The sequence below is a fragment of the Vicugna pacos genome, chromosome 32, assembly GCF_048564905.1.
Source record: "Vicugna pacos chromosome 32, VicPac4, whole genome shotgun sequence".
In the NCBI taxonomy this organism is placed as follows: domain Eukaryota; kingdom Metazoa; phylum Chordata; class Mammalia; order Artiodactyla; family Camelidae; genus Vicugna; species Vicugna pacos.
Genome location: NC_133018.1, coordinates 7,313,397 through 7,331,847, shown reverse-complemented (window position 1 = coordinate 7,331,847; position 18,451 = coordinate 7,313,397). Strand labels below are relative to the sequence as shown.

Sequence of the window (18,451 nt, the reverse complement as noted above, 5' to 3'; positions counted from 1 at the left end):
AGTCCCACTCCCGTTCCTCACCAGCATACCGTCCCCAGGAGGCAAATCTGATGACCTCCAATCCAATCACAAGGAAACTGAGGTTCATCTATGACCTCATCCGGGTCCCTGCCACTCTCTGGGCCTCAGTTTCCCCATCTGTAAGGGAAGCAGTGCCCCTGGAACAGGGCCAGCATCACGAGCATATAACCTGTACGGACCGCATCCCCCAGGCTCACCAGGGTCCCACACTTGGGTTAATGTTTTTGTTGCCGTCTTAAAATTCTTAATAGTTTTACCTTCAAATATGTTTTGTTAAGTGAAGCCTCATGAGATAAAAGAGTGTGCATGTGAACAGATGAGATACAGCCAATACACGTGTCCACTGCTGTATCTCACTGCCTGGTACCCACGCAGCTTTCAAGATGCCTGGTGAGCACAGAACTCAGGTGGATGCCCTGTATGCACCGAATTCAGCAAGAGGCAAATCAAGTACAAGATAAGCAGTTTGCTTCTAAAACTTAGTGGAGGTGCGGAGAAGTCCCCCTTTCCACCCAAACTTACTTCAAATACAGAAAGGAGGCACCCTGAGAAACATGGACAGCCAGGGAAGCCAATGGTAACCTTTCCGATTCGTGTTTACTGATGCTGAAAATGACGGCATAGAAAGAAAGGAAAAAGAGAGTAACCCTCGTTTCCTCTTCCTTTCAGCAAAGCCAGGGGAGGGTGTTGGTAGAATGTGAGTGTATCAAGAAGTGAAATGGAAAGTTAAGTTCATTCTGAGCAGCTCTGGTTAAAACAAAATACATATACATGTACCAACTTCAAATACAAATTGCATCATTTCGATGATTCCGCACGTGGACTAAATGGTCTTATATTTGTACTTCGAACTGGCATTGCACAGTATAAAGACGAGTGGTAAAATTCATGCTCATAATTTAAAAGCTTAATTTTTCTTCACTTAGATCCACATTAAATAGCAAATGAGAAACACCACAGTTGAGGGAGTCACCAAGGAAGAAAGGGGGAAGCTTTGTATGTTAGGACCTTTTTCGGGCTCTTTTTTCCCCAGCTTTTTGAATAAGAGGCCCACATTTTTATTCTGCACTGGGCCCCCAAAATTATGTAGCCGACCTGTCCTGAATTGCCCAGAAGCCAGCCCACATCCAGCTCCGTAATATAGTCCTTCCAGAAGCCATTCAGAGGAATCACTGAGCCCATTTTACAGCTGAGGAAATCGAGGCCCCAGAGGCAGCCTGGCCTGCCTAAGGTCACGTGGCCAGCAAGAGGTCCAAGAGGACTCAAACCTGGGCCCATCCAGCACCCGAGTGTTCCCACAGCATGCCTCCAGCCCCAGGTGGAGCTGGGCTCTGGGGGCCACAGATGACTCAGGCCCTGCCTTGCCTGCCATGAAGTCACTTCATGGCCAGGCCTGTTCCCTCACTTTCAAGCTGTCACGACCACGGTGTCCACTTGAGAAGCCTATCACCATCCCATCCCCACACCCACCTTTAACACAGTATGGGGAGAAGGTGCTAAGAGAACTTGAGCATTCAGCGTGGATAACATTGGCTCTCTCATCCGTGAACAAGGTGTGATGCCCCCACAAACTTCCAGGTACCTGTAGACGCGGGTGTAGACATCACCCCGCCCACCCCAGTGTGATCTCCGTGGGGCAGGGGTTTGCTCTGTTCCTTACGGGATCCCCCAAGCCTGAAGCAGTGTCTGGCACACAGCAGATGCTGAATCAGCATCTGTGGAATGAATGAATGAATGTGTGATGAATGAATGCAGGACAGCAATAAAGGACCACATTCTGTCATGTGCAATCCAGAAATCCAAAATGGCTCTAAGAACAGAAGGCTCTTATCAAATTCGCATGCCTGGAGGCCCTCATCGCACTAATGAGGGTGTTCAGATGGTTTCCAGTATGTTGACTGCAGCCCCCTGGGGATGTCACTGAGCAAGGGTAGAGGCCCGTGGTCCTAACTTCCCCACCTTTCTGAGTTCTCCCAAATTCTGGATTTGGAAACACAGCTGGCCCCAGAGATTCCAAGCACGGTGGCAGACTCAGTATTAGATCGACAATATTCAACCCCATACACTATAAATATGACAGTTACAGGCAATGACCAGCCACCACGGACTCGCACCATACCCCAATCACCCCATCTCACAGATGGGTAGATCAAGGCTCCCCAAGGCAAGGTCCTCAGGGTTGTGGGGGGTCTGTGCGGCAGAAGCAGCCTTGTCAGCTCTTGTCAGTGGCTCTGCCCTGCTCCCTCCTCCTCCCCCTCTGCCTGACCTTGGCGCCTCAATGAGCCCTTTGTCCTCCAAGGGGCTCAGAACTCCTGAGGGTTCCTCCTCAGGACAAAAGCCGGGGGAGTGGGGGCTGCTTGGGGTGGCTGGCGGGGGGCTCCGGAGGCACAGCCAGAAAGAATGTGCTTCTGCGGGTGAAATTCCCGTGGGGTCAGTCTCCCCCAGGGCGTCAGAAGGGGCTGTGATGGTGGGACAAAGGCCATAGCCACAGTGCACGGTGCCGCTGATCCGCCATCCCCGCGGCCCCCCGAGCCCCACTCCAGCCCCCATCCCACCAGCAGGGCTCCAGTTCCAAGAGGAAGGAGTTCCCACCTCCGGCCAGAGGACAGGAGGGGAGGCTAGTCTGGCCCAGCCCTCAGCCCAAACACTGCTGGGAGCCAGAGGAAGGGGAGGCACTAAAATCAGTAGCCTCTTCCTCGCCAGCCTCTCCTCTCCAACCACTTAGCCAGCAACAGCCAAAAGGATGGAGATTTGAGGGCAGAGCAGGGTGGGGAGAACGAAAAAGAGCTGACCCCTTGAACCTGAAAGCACCAAACTGGGCCCACGCTCTGCCACTGGCGGGCTGTGTGCCCTCAGGTAAGTGGATGTGCCTCTCTGAGCTTCATCTATATCACCCACTGGGGGCTGGCCAGTCCTGGTCCTATGCTGAGCATGACTGACTCCTCGTGGCCCAGGATGAGGAGTTACCACCAGCTGCCCAGGTAACGTCGGCCAAGTGGCTTTACCTCTCTGTGTCTCAGCTTCCTTCTCCAGAAAATGGGGCTCATTAGAGAGCTGGCCTCCTGTGCTGTTAACATCACTCCTCAGTGAAAGTGAAATGCTAACCCTGCACATAACATCACACACAGCACATTTTCACTTCCTCCACTTGGCAAAGGGAGAAACTAAGGCCTGTATGGTTAATTCCACCGCCAACAGCAGCCGACAGATACCGAATGCTTGTTCAAGCAGCCCCCATGGAAAGCCTTCTTACTGCATTTAATCCTTGCATCTCTATGTAGTAAGTGCTCAAATCAGCCCCATTTTGCAGATGAGGAAACTGAGGCTCGGCAGCTGCCAGCCAGTGAGCAAGATTTAGAGCCGATGGGCTGTCTGCCTCCCAGCCCCTACCTTCCCCCCATCACCTCACCTCCCACATCACAGAGGGAGGTGAGCCCCCCTACAACTAAGGGGACAATGCCAGACCCAGGTTCCAGATCCTCTGGGGTCCCTACTCTCCCTAGAAAGACAAGGTAACCACAGGGCCTTGCTAGGAGGAGTGAGGTTATCCCTGCTTGCTCAAATCCTGATAAAAAGTACAACTAGAATAACACACCCCCGGCCCGCCCACCAGCCCACAAGCTCAGAGCTCTGCGCTTCCCAGCGCCATCAGTATTAGCAGCAGCAGCAGTGTTATTCACTGTCCCCTCCCCATCCCTGCAGGCCAGAAATGGTACTAGAAACCCCAAACCATCAAAAGATAAAGTGGAGCTCCCAGCTCAATGCAGGGAGCATCACAGCCATTCCCCGGAGCCTCTAAGTGTCCCCTTCCCTGCATCCCCAGACTTTGGTGCTGTCCCCTTGGGCCTGGCAGCCTCTTTCTATCACTTTCCTCAGCAAAATACAGTGAGATGAATGGCTGATAACAAGTGAGTTTTGAGGGGAGCCAGAGACTCCGAGATCCAGGGAGACAAGCCAGGCTCAGGCAATAAGGAAGCAAGTGGGATCAGAATCAAAACTCTGGCATCAGGAGAGAATGGTGAGACAAAGAGGATGTGGAAGCTTATTTCAGTTTTTATCTTTAAATGCAGCAGACAGAGTGAGAGGTTCAGAGAACAGAGGCCAGTTTCTGGAAGTCCCTTCCTGTTCTTCCTCTTTATAAACTCTAGGCCCCACAGAATCATTCTCCTCATGGCTACCTCACTCTTATTCCAACATACCAAAGGTCCTCCCACCACAGGGCCTTTGCACGTGCTGTTCCCTCTGTCCAGATATCTGCTTGGCCCGTTCCCCAATTTTCTCAGTCTCTTCCCCTGGCTTTCTTCAGAGAGGCATTCCTGAGCCATTCCTTGTCACCTTCTATTCCTTCCCTGGCTGCGTTAATCTTCATAACAGGCTTCCCTCATCACTGGTGGTATGTTTTTGTGAACACAGCCATGAGTGGCCCCAGGAGAGTACAGCAGCCAGAGTCAGAATCTGAGCAATCGGCTCTCACCCTTATACACAAGCTCCATTCTCCACCCATTAACCCAACAGCAGCCAAAAGTGAGGAAGGCTTCGAGCAAGAAAGGGGGAACCACCAATGGTCCCTTTTATTTGACCCGTATCTAGTGAGGCCCTACTGTGGGTCAGGCCCCATGCTGGCTGCCACAGATACTGAGGTGAACAAAACAAACTTCCTCCTTCATGGAGCCGTCCTCCCCTCCAGGCTCTTGGGACAAGGGACAGTTAGTGTCAGGGAGCAGGAGGCAGGGTATTTGGTTCTGGCTCCGTGAATGACTGGCTACATGACCCTTAACAAGACCCTGGACATTCTGAGCCTCTGTTTCTTTGCATGTGAAATGGAGAGATTGAGCAATGTTTCTGGGAAGTCTGGGGCAGGATGGCCCATGAGGTGCCCAAATGCAGCCTTGAGCAACTCCCAACCTCCTAGTGAGAAAGTCACTGCTCTTTCAACTCTTTCCAAGCCTTTCGTTGCTGCACAGAGAACGTCTCTGCTCAGTGCTACTAGGTCTTCGCCATCTCTCAGACGAGTTGACCTCATTTTCCAACCAAAAAAAAAAAAAAAAAAGAAAAAGAAAGAAATTCTCAGGCTAGGGGTCTTCATCAGGCAAAAGTGGCATTGTCATGTTTCTGAGGTGTTTATTTTAGAATTACAGTTGGACACACTGGTATCTTCCTTCCAGACTCCCTCTCTTGCCCATTCTTCAGAGAGAGCTTACCAAAATTCCCATGTGAACCCAGCTTAGAATTAATCCATATGGTGAAAGGGGGACAACAAAATCAATAGAATAGAGGGTCTGAAAATAGACCCCCGTGTACATGACCAAATGATTTTCCACAAGGATACCAAAACAATCTAATAGAAAATCTCTTCAACCAATGGTGCTGAGACAACTAGATATTCTGGAAATAAAAAACTCTTATCTTTGCCTCATGCCAAATGCAAACCTCATAAATCAAAATATGCCACAGAAAGCTAGCTCAACGTGAAAGCCAAACCTAAAACCATAAAACTAAGGCGAAAGCAAGACCTTAGGGAAGACACAGATGGCTCTCACCATAGAAGAAACTTGATAAAATGGACTTCGCGGAACTTGCAAAATTTTAAAACTTTTCACTTCAAAAGACACCATGAGAAAAAGCCACAGAGTGGGAGAAAATATTTGCAATACATGGAGAAAGGACTTGTATCCAGGATGTATCTAGAGCCCCTAGAATTCAACACCAAAAAGGCAAACAACCAGTAAAGAACTGGGCAAAGGATCTGAACAGACATTTCACCAAAAAAGATACACAGAGAACAAAGAAACACATGAAAGTATATGCAACATCATTAGGGAAATAAAAATTACAGCCACAATGAGCTATCACTGCACACATACTAGAATGGCTAAGCTAAAAAGGCAGATAATAGCAAGTGTTGGCAAGGATGTTGAAAGGAACTGGAGCTCCCATAACCTGCCAGTGGGAATGCAAAGTGGTATGACCACTTTGAAAAATGATTTAGCCATTTCTCAAGAAGGGAAGTAGACGCCTCTGATTTCCCCCTTTGTAAACTAAGATTTTGCAATGACTTCAAATCTGAGGCTGCAGGTGCCACAGTGAAGCTGCTGCCCAAAGGGTGGCCTGGGGGGCCGCCAGAGCTTTTACGGGGTCCGTGAGTTAGTGCTCGTAATAACCTTCAAGCTAGATGTGATTTGCTCCATTTTAGAGACAAGAAAATGGAGACGGGTTAAACCACTCATCCATGACCTGAGGCTCTAAGCGGAGGAAGCAGCATCCAACCCAGAACAGCCCACCTCCAGAACACTGTCAGCTGCACACAAGCTGCTCATCATCATGATGTGATGCTAACAGTTTACGCATATGGAGCGCTCCCACGTGCTGCGTGCACACAGCATCTCCTATAGTGTCCCCATACATTATTCATTTCCTAGGTGAAGAAACAGAGTTGCTGAGAACCTATCTAACTTGCAAGAGACAGCAAAACTTAACTGGGATCTGAAACTGAATTTCGGGACCCAAAAGAATAACCGTTACACCGCCCAGCCACCTGGATGGCCTCCCCCTCCCCGCCTTCCCGCCTCCTGCCCTAATCAGATAGCAGTGGTTCTCAGCCCCAGGGGTCATGCCCGGCGCAGGACATGGAGGAATGTTTGGACACATTTTGGGTTGTCACAAGGGAGCGGAGGAGGGGAAGAGGTGGCATCTAGTGGGTGGTGGCCAGCTTTTAACCACAGTTCAATGCACAAGACAGCCCCTCCCCTGCCACAAAGGATTACCCAGTCCAAGTATCAATAGTGTGGAATAGAGAAATTCTCAGATGACCCAACTCAGAACATATCAACACATGCATGTGCACACACGCGCGTGCGCACGCACACACACACTACAGCATCCAGACCAACACCCCATCCCCCACGGAATTTAAAGAGACCCATGGAGAAGGGGAGGGGTGGGAGGGGATAAAAATAAAGCAAACCCCGCCCACAAATGTACCACAGTCACCATTAACGTCATATTTATTGTTATTTAGCTGCTCAGGAAAACATATACAGGTATATACAATATGCATGAATACAGAAGACTGCACTTTACATATTTTTTTTAAAAAAGAAAGAAAAAAATAACACTCAATTTCATGAGCTATTGTCACAGTCTTCCAACCAAGCATTTCAGAAATGAATTTCTTTTAAGAGTCAAAAAAGATTACAGGATTGCCTAACACACAGCAGAGTTAAGTTCTCATATTTTACATGTGCAATAACGTTTTCATATTCTTTCCCAAAGAGTTTGCTATGCAGTACCGATTACCAGTGTTTGGAGTCTCGTGGATTGGGTGTGTTTTTAATTTGCTTTTATTCTTTCCATTAAACCAAATTTAATGAAATAACATCCTTTTGCTTAAGGCTATTTTTAAAGCTGTTCCTTTCTGGGGTCGTGGGGAGCGAGAACGTTTAAAACTTCAGGGATTTCTGAGGCTGCCAGGACCACGAGCTGATGGTCGTGTGCTGATGGACTCAACACAAGAAAAGTCAAAGACAAGTCAAGACACTTTGCTCCCCGGCCTTAAGCAATTAAGGAGAAATCATTCCTGTTTAAGGAATGAAAGGACGAAGCTCTCAAACAGCTGTACATTGTGGAATCAGAGGGGTGAGGAGTTTTGCTCAGACCGTGACTGACGCGCCTGCAGCCCGTAACAGGGGGCACGTTCCTTCCCCTTTTCTCTCCTTTGGTGGCAGAACCCAGGAACCGAGTCAACTCCCACCTTCTCGCAGATCGGTTCACACCGCCTCCTCAGGCTGCCCATGCAGGAACCTTGGACCGTGCAGACTCAGGCCCGAGCCAAGAGGGCTGGCTGCAGGAAAGACAGGAGGAGGGACTAGAAAGAGCAAGATTTTTCTGGATGCTCTTCTCCCTTTGATGAAAAGTTCTTTGAAATAAACAATGTGGGTGTTGTATGGGGACCCCAAAGCCTTCAGGTCACTTGTTAAAAAAAAAGCCAGGTCTGCAAACTCTGGGGACATGGGGCGGGGTCAGCAGGGGAGGATGGAGGGGGCAGAAGGCTCAAAATGGAGCATTTAGTAAGATGCTCGTTAACAGAAACTGAAATAAAATAGAAGAGTTACCCATTGGGGTGGAGTGATAGCAGTCACTTCTTGTCTGACCCACCCTGGAATCTGCATGCCCCCAGCACTCACCATGAGGCATACAAGCCCTCTGGAGTCATCCGTAGCACCCAAAGATGCCCCCGCCCCCTGACAACGCTGGGCGCCCCCCCACCCGTGACTGCTGACCACCACCCTGAGGCGACCAGGTGACAGGCCTCAGCTGGGTCCAGGAGCCCTGTTCTGCTGCCCTCTTCACCCAGCCCTCCCTCACCGCTGCTCAAAGAAGTTATTCCCTCACGAGACGCATGGGACGTGGTTCTGGTTTTGCAACAGGGTGAGATTAAATCAAAAGGAAGGTGGGGGTCGAATTCTGGGGTTCAAAAAAGACCCAAGAATCAAGGTCACTCATTACAGTCCCTTTCTCCCTCCTCAGGCCCTTAGAAGTCTGCAAACCCCTGCAAAGATTACACCCAGGCATGGAGAAGGTGGGCAGGGGGGCTTGGCAGGCTGAGCCTGGGGGCTCCTTCACTCAACAAGCACCTCGAAAAGTGCTGGCAAAAGCCTGGTCCTTCCCAGGGACTGGGGGCTGTGCAGGCTGGAGGGGAGACGGAAAGGGAGAAGTCAGGGAGATAACCCATCTCCGCTCCTTCCCCTGATGCTTGTCTGGGAACAGAAATCAGGAAAGGTCAGGGCTGAGAACTGATCCTTCAACTCCAGCACCCAAGACCCAGGTGGCCCGGCTGTAGCAGGGATGACAGCCTGGAGCCCCCGGAGACTCTGCAAGCTGGACAGGCACCATCCCGACGCGGCCCAGGGCTGCTCGGCACAGCGTGAAAATTCAGCGTCTGGGCATTTGTGCAGAGGCCCAGAAAAGGAGAGAAAACACCACTGTCGAACATTCCGGCTCCTTCCCGCGGAGCGGGCTGGACACGTCATCACCTCCATCGCAGTGAAAGGCAGCTTCCCGCAGAAGAGAGAATGGAGCTGAAGGCTGAGCGTGTGTTGGTAGGAACGAAAATATATATCTCTATTTTCTTAGGGAACAGACAAAACAAAATCCCAGGCGGAATACCTAAGGGGGGCATTAATTGTTTGGCTCCTGCCTGACTGATGACAGTTGGGTGTCAATAGATAATATTGTGATGACAATTTGACTCTCACCCGCCAATATTCCAGAACTACTATTCTCCAGGATTTCCATTTTAATAAGCAGTGAACAAAGCAAAAAAGGAAAAGAAAAAAAAAAAAAACAGGCAGGGGGAGGGGGAGATGGGAAGGAACAAGACTAAAAGAGAATAAAAAAGGAAAGCAACTCTTGTCTTATTATGAAATAACAATACTTGGACATACAGCAGCACGAAAATAAAACAAGGAAAGAGGTCATCTAAAAACCGTATGCCAAGATTACAGAAAAGTGGGAATTATCTAGCAAGAAAAAGGCTTCAGCAAAAGTTTGCTAACTGCAGAAGGGTTAACACTGGTAACATACCGTGGCAGATGAGTTTCTTTTTTAAAAAAATTTTTTGAGGTTTTTTTTTTTCCCTTTAAATTAACCCTTTCCGGTCCATATGCCACTAAGCAGGTACCAACCTAAAAAAAAAAAATCATCCACTCAGCAATAGTGGCCCTTTCAAATTAACAGGGTGGGGTGGGGGTTGGGGACAGGTGAAGGGGGGAGCAGAGAGAGATGGGGGAGGGAAGGGCCTGGTGGGGGAGAGGGTATTTCTTGTCAATTCAAGTTAGGGCAGCCACGAATGTCCCGAATCTGTTGGAAATGTCGGAGTGCAGAGACCGCCAGGTGGGCACGGAGGCTCGGGCCTTGGCATCGCCCACATCGTCTGTGCAGTGGACAGACAGGCACTGCAAGTGGCTGCCGGGCTGGGTTGCCGAGGCCTTGTTCGCGGGAAGGTCGAGGGCTGCAGAGAAAGAAGGAAGAGAGGACGTTAGCTGTGTGCTCCCCTCTGTGGGAGGCCCTAATGGGGGTAGAGTGGCAGAGGCCTGAGCAGAGAGGCAGTGTCCACACCCTCTTTTCATGCCTAAAGATGGTCTAAGGAGATCTAAAGATATTCGGTTCGAATCCTCCTGCTGTTGCCTCTGACTTGGGCTGTGAGACCTCAACCAAGGGAAGATCCCTTGTTGGGTCTGTTTCCCCCACCCCCTTGGGAAATAGGAGAGTTAGGCAGGATAAACTCAGGGTCTGTCCATCTCTGATGGACTAGAGTTCCTAAAAGATTAACTGGACCAGAATTAAGTTGGGAAGGCTTCCTGGAGGAGGGGCAGCCGAACTGGGCATTGAAGGATATGTAGGAGTTCACTGGATGCAGTGAAAGTGGGGAGGGTAGGATTGTCCAGGTCTAGGACACAGCCCATTTTCTTGTCATCCTCCAGATAGATATTTGCTAAGGGCCTGCTGTGTGTTCAAAACTTCCTTACACAATGCCAAACTGCTCAGAGCAGTACACACTAAGAGTGTGGACTCCCCAACCACACCAGTGCCATTTGCCCATCCCCAGCTGCTGCATAAAGGGACTTTAGGTGATAGGGATGAAGGAGTCTATTTCTATTCTATACCCTCAATAAAAATCCCCTACATTTCTTTTTACTCACACAGCACCAGAAACACCACAGATCATGGTAATGCTTGGGTCAGACACACTTAAGAGGAAAGAAATTTGACAACCATTCACACCTTAGTATGAATTAGATTTGAAGAGAACAAGAATTGGGAGTTCTGAGGCAGGGAAAGAATGGAGCAGTCATTTCAGAGGACTGTTAATTTACCAATAACAGTGATCAATAGTTCTGTTCTGAGGACTAATGTATGTTGATGATTATTCTCTTTATTCCTTTTTCAGAGCCTGACTCTCAGAGAGGGGAGGTGACCTGTCCAAGGTCACACAGCCAGGAAGGGGAAGAGTTGAGTTTGAAGATGGGCTGACAGTGAATTTCTGACTCAGTGGACATGAGAAAAGCTGGAATTGGGGGTGGGGGCCCAGCTCTGGCAGAGGGAGCACACCCAGATACTGAACTCCATGACCGGCCCGCCCTCCTCAACGCACTGTGCAAGCCCAGCCAGGGCCCTGTGCCAGGCAGGAGTTACCCCGCCCATCCTGCCCTCTGGGATCAGGGGGGAGGCCTCCCCCGGGAGCTGAGCCACAGCCTGCAGAGAAAATCCTCCGAGAGGGATGGGCCCAGGAGGCTGAGGCCGGGCCATGACTAACTAGGTTTGGGGCCCCCACCCTGGAGCCCCAGAGACACCCAGCTTTGGGACCTGCATTCTTGGGAGGAGCTGGGGCTGGGGAGGAAGATTCTCTCCTTTGCTCCTTCCTTCCTTCATTCAATGAATAAGCCTTCACTGAGTCCCTCCTGTGTTCCAGGCACGGTGCTAAGCCTGCAGATTCCAGCAGGAAACAAGGCACCATTTTCCACCTCCTCCTACATCTGATGGTGAGGCCAGGAGACAATGTCATAGCACATCACTCTGGAGTCACAAACTGGGGCTTGAATCCCAGCCCCACCAATGTGTGGACACTTTCCCTCTCTGAGTCTCAGTTCTATTCACTGGTAAAGTTGTCTCCCTCGAGGCCTTGTAACATCCTAACATACAGAGAGATCCCCACACAGGGCTGCTGGGACTGTCATGAGTGTCCAGGGTTGGGGAGGGGAGTCCTTGCAGCCATCTAGAAGCCTCCAAGCCTTGTCCTTTCCTCGAGACTGGCCAGCTGGCCACGTTTCTGCCCATGAAACTGGAATATCTGCCCATTTTGTGGATGAAGAAGCTGAGGTTCTGAGCCTGAGGTTTCAAAGTTGGTTAGCAGTGGTGGAGCTGGGATGCTGTGACCCCAGGAAGCTAAAGATAGCAGATTCAGGGTCCCCTCGCCCACAGAGGGCCCTAGGTTCCAGCAATGCAGATCCACAGCCCTCTCACCTCTGTTCCTGAGCCCACACTTGCCTTGCTCCCAGTGACACCCTAGGCCTAATAACCCCCAAAAGGAATTTTGTTCCAAGCCTTGTGAGATCCAGATTGCAGAGAGGGGAGCATCTACCAGACATAGAGAGGTTCTGAAAGGGGTTCCTTACTTCACCTTACACACATTATCTCAAGGAGGTGACACAGCAGTGCCTGTGCCCATTTTACAGGTGGGAAACTGAGGCCCCTTGTCAAAGTTTGCACAGCTAAAGGAAGATAAGACCCAGCCGTGAGCTCCTGACACCCAGCTCCCTTGCTCTGCGGCTGAAGCACCAGGAAGGTAGAGAAAAGTTGGCGTGTCCTGAGCTATGTGCTGGGACAGAGGGGGACCAGAACTCTTATGGAGCCGGGTTTACTCAGTAATGGTTCCAGACTTCTCCAAATGGCCAAATTTCCTAAAGATGCTTTACTCCCAAGTTACAGACAACTCACACTCATGCCGTGCACCAAAACCAGAGACAGCTGCGCATCTTACTTGGGGTGGATTTAACGAGGGTGTGGCAGGCACAAAGCTGAACCCTTCCGTGTATTATCTAACTCCAACCCCCAGCAAGCCCAGCAGCCAGGCGACCCTTCTCCCCACGTTAGAGGGGGCTCTAGGGGCTCAGAGAGGGTGAGGGGCTTGCCTGACGTCACAGAGCACGAGCACAGGATTCCCCAGCCTCTGCCTGGGACAAGCAAGCGAGTCTGGTATCCACGGGAAATGTTTTTAGGAGAGAATATTACTCTTCAGTTCTTGACAACCCAAGCATGACCAAACTCATCCTCCCGCCGGATTCATTCCAGCTGGGGGCACCCAACACGCCCTAGGGATGCGGCTCCCCTGGGCTGCCGAGTGGCTGCCGATAAATCAGTCCCACAGGAGCCGCCTCAAGTTGGGGCCTGCCCTAGCTCGGGCTGGGCCCTCGGTCCCTGCTCCTCAGGGCGGCAGGCATGCCGGCCCCCACACCAGGACCCAGAGATAAAACCGCCCCCTCGCCCTGCTCCCAGGGCTGGGGGGACCCTGGAGTTACTCAGCGCCCGGCACTGGCAGACACCGCAGAACACGACGGGTGTTGTCATGTTTCCCACTGTTGGCTGTCGGCCTCCCCCATCAGACTGGCTGCACGGGGGGGAGGCGGGTTTGGCCTGTTCAGCTCAGCTGGGGCCTGTGCGCTGACTCAAGTGACCCTCATCCCTATTTGATGGATGGGAAGACGGAGGCTCCAACGGGCAGGGAGCTGCCCAGGGGTCACCTGAGGCCAGGCCATCTGCTTTGGGTTCAGCCCTCTCCTTATAGCCCAGGATTCCCCGCAGGTCAGGCCGAGACAGAATCCCAGATGCCCCATCCTGGACAGCTTGCCCCTATCTGCAGGGCCTCAGTTTCCTCATCTGTAATGTGGGGACAGTGATTCCTTGTGGGCCTGGGTCAAGGCAGCTCAGGGAGACCATATAGGAGAAAGAGCTGAGGCCATCATGCACGTGGGGATTTATCCCTGACACAGGGATGTTAGCCTCACCCCATGTGGGCAGCACAGGGGCTGAGATGAGGGTCTTCTGGTTTATGGGATGGGACAGTGTGCCTGTCCAGCAAGGATGGACAGTGGGGTGCTTTTTAAGGTCATCCCCCCATTGGCCAGAACTGGACCACCGGACTCCCCATGCACAAGGGCAGGGCCTGGAGCTGGGGTGCCCCACTCTTCCTCCCCTCAAAGGCTCTTCCCACCCTTCCTCCATGTGCTCAAGCCCTGGCTGATCCATCCAGCCCCTTCCTAGCACCCCCTCCCTGAAAGCCACAGACTCGGTATCACACTGTCCGGGTACCAGCCGCTTCCGGCTTACCCCCCTGCCAACACAAGACCGCGTAGGATTTTGTCTTCCACGCTTCTCGGTCCACAAAGGGGGCAGTAAATTCCATGAAGGGAAGGAGAGAACCTTGAGCCCGGTGCCAAAAAAGTGACCGCGTGAATAACGGACGAATTCCACTCCTCCTTCGGGGTTTGACAATGATCGCCTACCATTTACGGAGCACGGGACTTTCATACACATCGCTTCGGCTCCCAGAACCTCAGTCCTCGGAAACGGGGGAAATAATAGGACTGGGCGTCATGGAGGCAGTTATGAGGATTAAGTGAAATGATCCATGTAAAGTGCTTAGCACACAGCGCGCTCCTGCCAACGCCAGGAGGACTGGCCTGTGTGGTTGCCGACCGGCCTGCAGGGACCCACAGGGCCCGGACGGCTGGCTGGAGTGCTAACGGGGACCTGAGTGACCCTTCGGCTGGCCACCTCTCGGGTGAAGGGAGAAGGGAAAAGATGTGAGTTCGTTTACCTGGGGACCTCCCATTGCTAGCTTCACAGAGAGGGCTGAGTTTCCTTGTCTTTCTTTCTTTTGTAAAGTCAGCAAAACAGGCCTTATCGCCGTCTTGCTCTGTCCCGGGACGGGGTTCCAGTTTGGGTGAGCCACGTGCTCAGGTGTCTTGAGCTTCAGCGGGGGGCCAGCTGCCACCTCCCACCAGCAGCTAAAGTGCTGCCTCTGCGGTACCCACAGCCACTGCTCTGTCCTTGAACCCTCAGGAAGGGGACTCCTGCCTGGCCACCTCCTCTCTGTCCCCCAGAAGGCCAGAGCTATGGGGGTCGAGGGCAGTCTCCCAAAAGCACCCAGATCAGGGGCTCCCTGAGTGCTAATCCAGGGTGTGGCCTAAGCCAGGTGTTAACCTGGGCTGTAAAATGGGAACCTTCTTCATAGGCTTCGAGGAGGATTAAGTGAGATAACACGGGTGGAAACTTTAGCACACGATGAGCCCCCATGCTCTTCCCTATGCTTCAGCAGCACAGGGCTCGGGCGCCGATCACAGCTAGCACTGCCGCGTGCCAGCCCTGGGCCGTGGGGCAGTTTCTCCCTGGGTGCCAGGGGCCTGCCCTGCCCCCTGCCTGCCGAGGCTGGGGGGGGGGGCCCAGGGTGCGATCCCAGGCAGAGCAGGCAAATTAGAATTCCGTGCGTATTTTTAACTCAAAGCTTATGTAAGGAGCAGTGTGGGCCCCAGAACACAATAGCGAATGCCTCTCGCCCGGCTCACCCTCGCCGGATTCCGGATTCCGACAAAGGGAAATGTATTTTGGTTTTTCCTTTATTTGGACCTGGTAGGGGAAGACGCCAGTGTCTGTGACAGCTGCCACTCAGCTGGGGGCTGGGCCGCTCGGCCTGGAAGCAGAGGCAGGCCAGCGTGGAAGCCACAGGGCTGAGCCACCTCCTCTCAGCACCTCCATCCTGAAGCCTGGGAGTCCCCTAGATCCCCCAAGATGTATCCATGTCCCCCCAGACACGCCTAGCTCCGACTCCCCAACTCAGAGAGTGTCCAGGCCAATGCACGCAGGCTGGCTCTGCGCATCACTCTTCCCCAGTCCTGGAGTCCAGGCACCAGGGAGGGAAAAGGCTGCCTCCAAAACCCACCCATTTCTCTCCTGCCCCATTGCCCCTACCCTGATCCAGGCCCCCACTCCTGCCTGCCGCAACCACCTTGCTTCTCTCTGCTTCCTCTTAGGCCCACATGTTCACTTTCCCCTGCAAGCCGAGTGGGAAACTCTGAAGCACCAACCGGAGCAGGCCTCTCTTCTGCTTAAGCCTTCCATGGCTCCCCAGTACCCCCAAGATAAAGTCCCCAGCTTCCCCTGACCTGGTCTGCTTCCTTCTTGGGCCTTCAGCCCCATCTGTCAGTGAGCCCACTGTACGGTCTCTCAACGAAGCCCTGACCCTCCCCACCTCTGCCCCTCTGCTCCTGATCTTCCTTCTGCCTAGAACACCCTCCCCTCCTCACCTCTGCTGACTCCTTCCATCTACCTGGCTGTCAGCCTCGTGGTCACGTTTCTGCAGCGCCCCTACTCTGAGGTCTGTGCCCCCGTCCCCAGCTTGCAGATGGCATCCCCGCCCCCGGCCACCACAGTAGTAATGATACTGCCAGCCACTGCCAAACTGGCTGCAGGGACATGTTGACACATCTCACCCTGGCAGAGGGGCTCCGGAGATCCCAGCCCCTCAGTAACAGGCTACCAAAGATGGAAAATGGCATGGTGGCACTTGGAGTCAGACGACCAGGGTCCGCATCTTGGTCCCTGGCACTTTTCCCGGCAGGTTGGCCTTGGGCAAGTCACTCTTCCTTCCTGAGCCTCAGCTTCTTTCTCTACGAAATAGGATCAGGTCAGCACCCTGGTCCTTGCCGAGTCACATCAGCTTCTGTCGTGCCTGGCACATGGCAGGTGCTCAGGTAAAGGCCACCAGCAGCCAGAGCAGGAGCAGAGAGTCATGCCCCGTGGTGAGTACAGTCCGAGGCTTCTTAATGCAGCACCAAGGCCCATCTTTAGGAACCCACCACTGGGGTCGTGGGGGACCCAACCCCAGTGGAATTGGTCCCCACACCCCAACAGGAAGCCTTAGAGCCTCACGACCCCCAGGAGGACCCCACCTTGGCAGCCTGTCCACACTCAGTCCCTGGGTCATATCCCCTCCTTCAGAGAGGCAGACAGGGTCTGGGGGGACTCACAGACTCCAGCCTCAGGGGCCTGAACAGCCAATCTAAGCCAGATGTCTGGCGACACAAAAACATCTACACAGCCACCAGCCGAGCAGGAAGGTGGGAAATCCAGATCCCCACCCTTCTCCTTCCCCATGCTCGGCAGTTTTGGGGTGCTCAGAAACCTACGTTCAAATCCTACCTCCTCCATCTGGGTCTCAGCTCTGCCCTTCACCAGCTCCATGACCTTAGATGAGCTCAGCTTGCTAAGCCTCAGTCTCCCCATCTGTAGAAAGGGATAACATTCCCCCAGTAAAGATCCAAGGAGCCTGGCCTGGATGGAGGCCCTGGGGGCAGACAGCCCATGGGGCTCCTCGCTGGCCCGCTGGCCCGCTGGCCCCTGGCACACACCAGGCACCTGAAAACGATTGGTGAAATATTTTAATGAATGGTTCCCATTTCCATCCCAACTCGTCACCTGCATGCTGTATGACCTTGGGCAAGTCTCTCCCCATCTCTGGGCCTCTCTGGTCCTCCCTGGTCCTCTCTGAATGGTGGTGAGTGGATGTACAACCCTCCCGATTTTTTCTATCCCATTGGCACAATCAGATTTTACATTCAATGAAGGCAGGAGGCGGAGGCAGGTGCCCTCCCAAAGCAAGGGACACTAAGATACACTGACCCTGGGCTCCCTTTGTGGCCGGGCCTCAGCCCATCTCACTGGACCATCCCAACACCCAGGGAGAGAGGGTCTGATACTTGAGTTCGTCTTACAGGGGAGGAAACTGAGGTTCAGGGACAGGACCTCCCTGGCCCATGGTCACACAACTGGCCAGTGGCAGAGCCAGGGTCACTCCCAGGCCTGTCTGATGCCAAAGTCACATGAAAAAGTACAATGTCCCAGCCAAGTAGCAGGTACACCCCCTCCCTCCTCATCTCCCCGTCTCTCTCTCTCATCCCCACCTCCCTGCGCTCTTGCTCAATCTCTCTTTTCTCTTGTTCTCCCCTCCCTCCCTATCCCCACCTCTCTCTGAATCAACACTCTCACTTTTGGGGAAAGGGCCCCCGAAGCTCATAGATGGGATGAGAAAGAGGAGATGGAGCAGCCAAGGACAAAGTCCGAGGCCCCCAGTCAGCAATTTCTCCGTGGATGCGGCCCAAGTGGTCCCACGTCAGCCCCATGTGATGGGGGTGCAGCACATGGCACGCACGGGGGGCTCCTGGGGGGCGGGGAGGGGCCCCCACCAACAACCAGGAGGCCCCACAAGGGTGAAGAGGGGGCCTCATTCCAGCCGCTGGGGCAGCTCAGTCTGGTGAGAGGCTCAGCCAGGCCCCTGGAAGCCTCGGAAATTAATTGGAGTTGACTTGGCTGAGGGCAGCTGTCATTTAGATTGAGAACTGGCTGAGGGCTCCACTGAGGCGAAGCAGCAAGGGCATCACCGGGACCAGGCTGCTGAGAGCTGGGGGCGGGGTGGGGGATGGGGCGGGGGGCTGCATTCCGGGGTCCTTCCCCAGCCCCAAAGGAGGAGACACCAGGATGGTGTGTTAGGGCCAAAGTCCATAGGGTGGACGGGGCAGTTTTCTGATCCCAGCCTGAGCGCCTCCAATGGGGCTCCTTCTCCTGGCGCCTGCAGCCACGCGACTAGTGACCTGTGACAGATGCAGCCCCGTGCACCCCCCGGGCCACTCCCTGCCTGCCTGCTGCCCAGACGTGACAGGCTCGGGGGCTGTGAGCCCACCCCTCAGCCTGCACCTTCCTCGGTGCCTGTGCAGGGAGAACACTGCACGGCGAGTCCAGAGCGCCGAGCTTCAGGACCGGCTTGGGGGATGTTAACTCTTCCCAGCCTCAGTTTTCTCATCCGTGAAATGGGGATGGA

General features: G+C 53.1%; 1 protein-coding gene across 1 annotated transcript in view; it reads right to left on the bottom strand.

Moving 5' to 3' along the window:
• Positions 1–7,007: 7,007 nt before the first annotated feature.
• The window catches only part of MN1 (MN1 proto-oncogene, transcriptional regulator), a 46,346-nt gene continuing 34,902 nt past the window's right edge, over positions 7,008–18,451 (bottom strand). Inside the window, exon 2 of the mRNA XM_072952999.1 lies at positions 7,008–10,030. Coding sequence (XP_072809100.1) covers positions 9,849–10,030 — 182 coding nt within the window. The 3' untranslated portion in view covers positions 7,008–9,848. The remainder of the gene's footprint in view (positions 10,031–18,451) is intronic.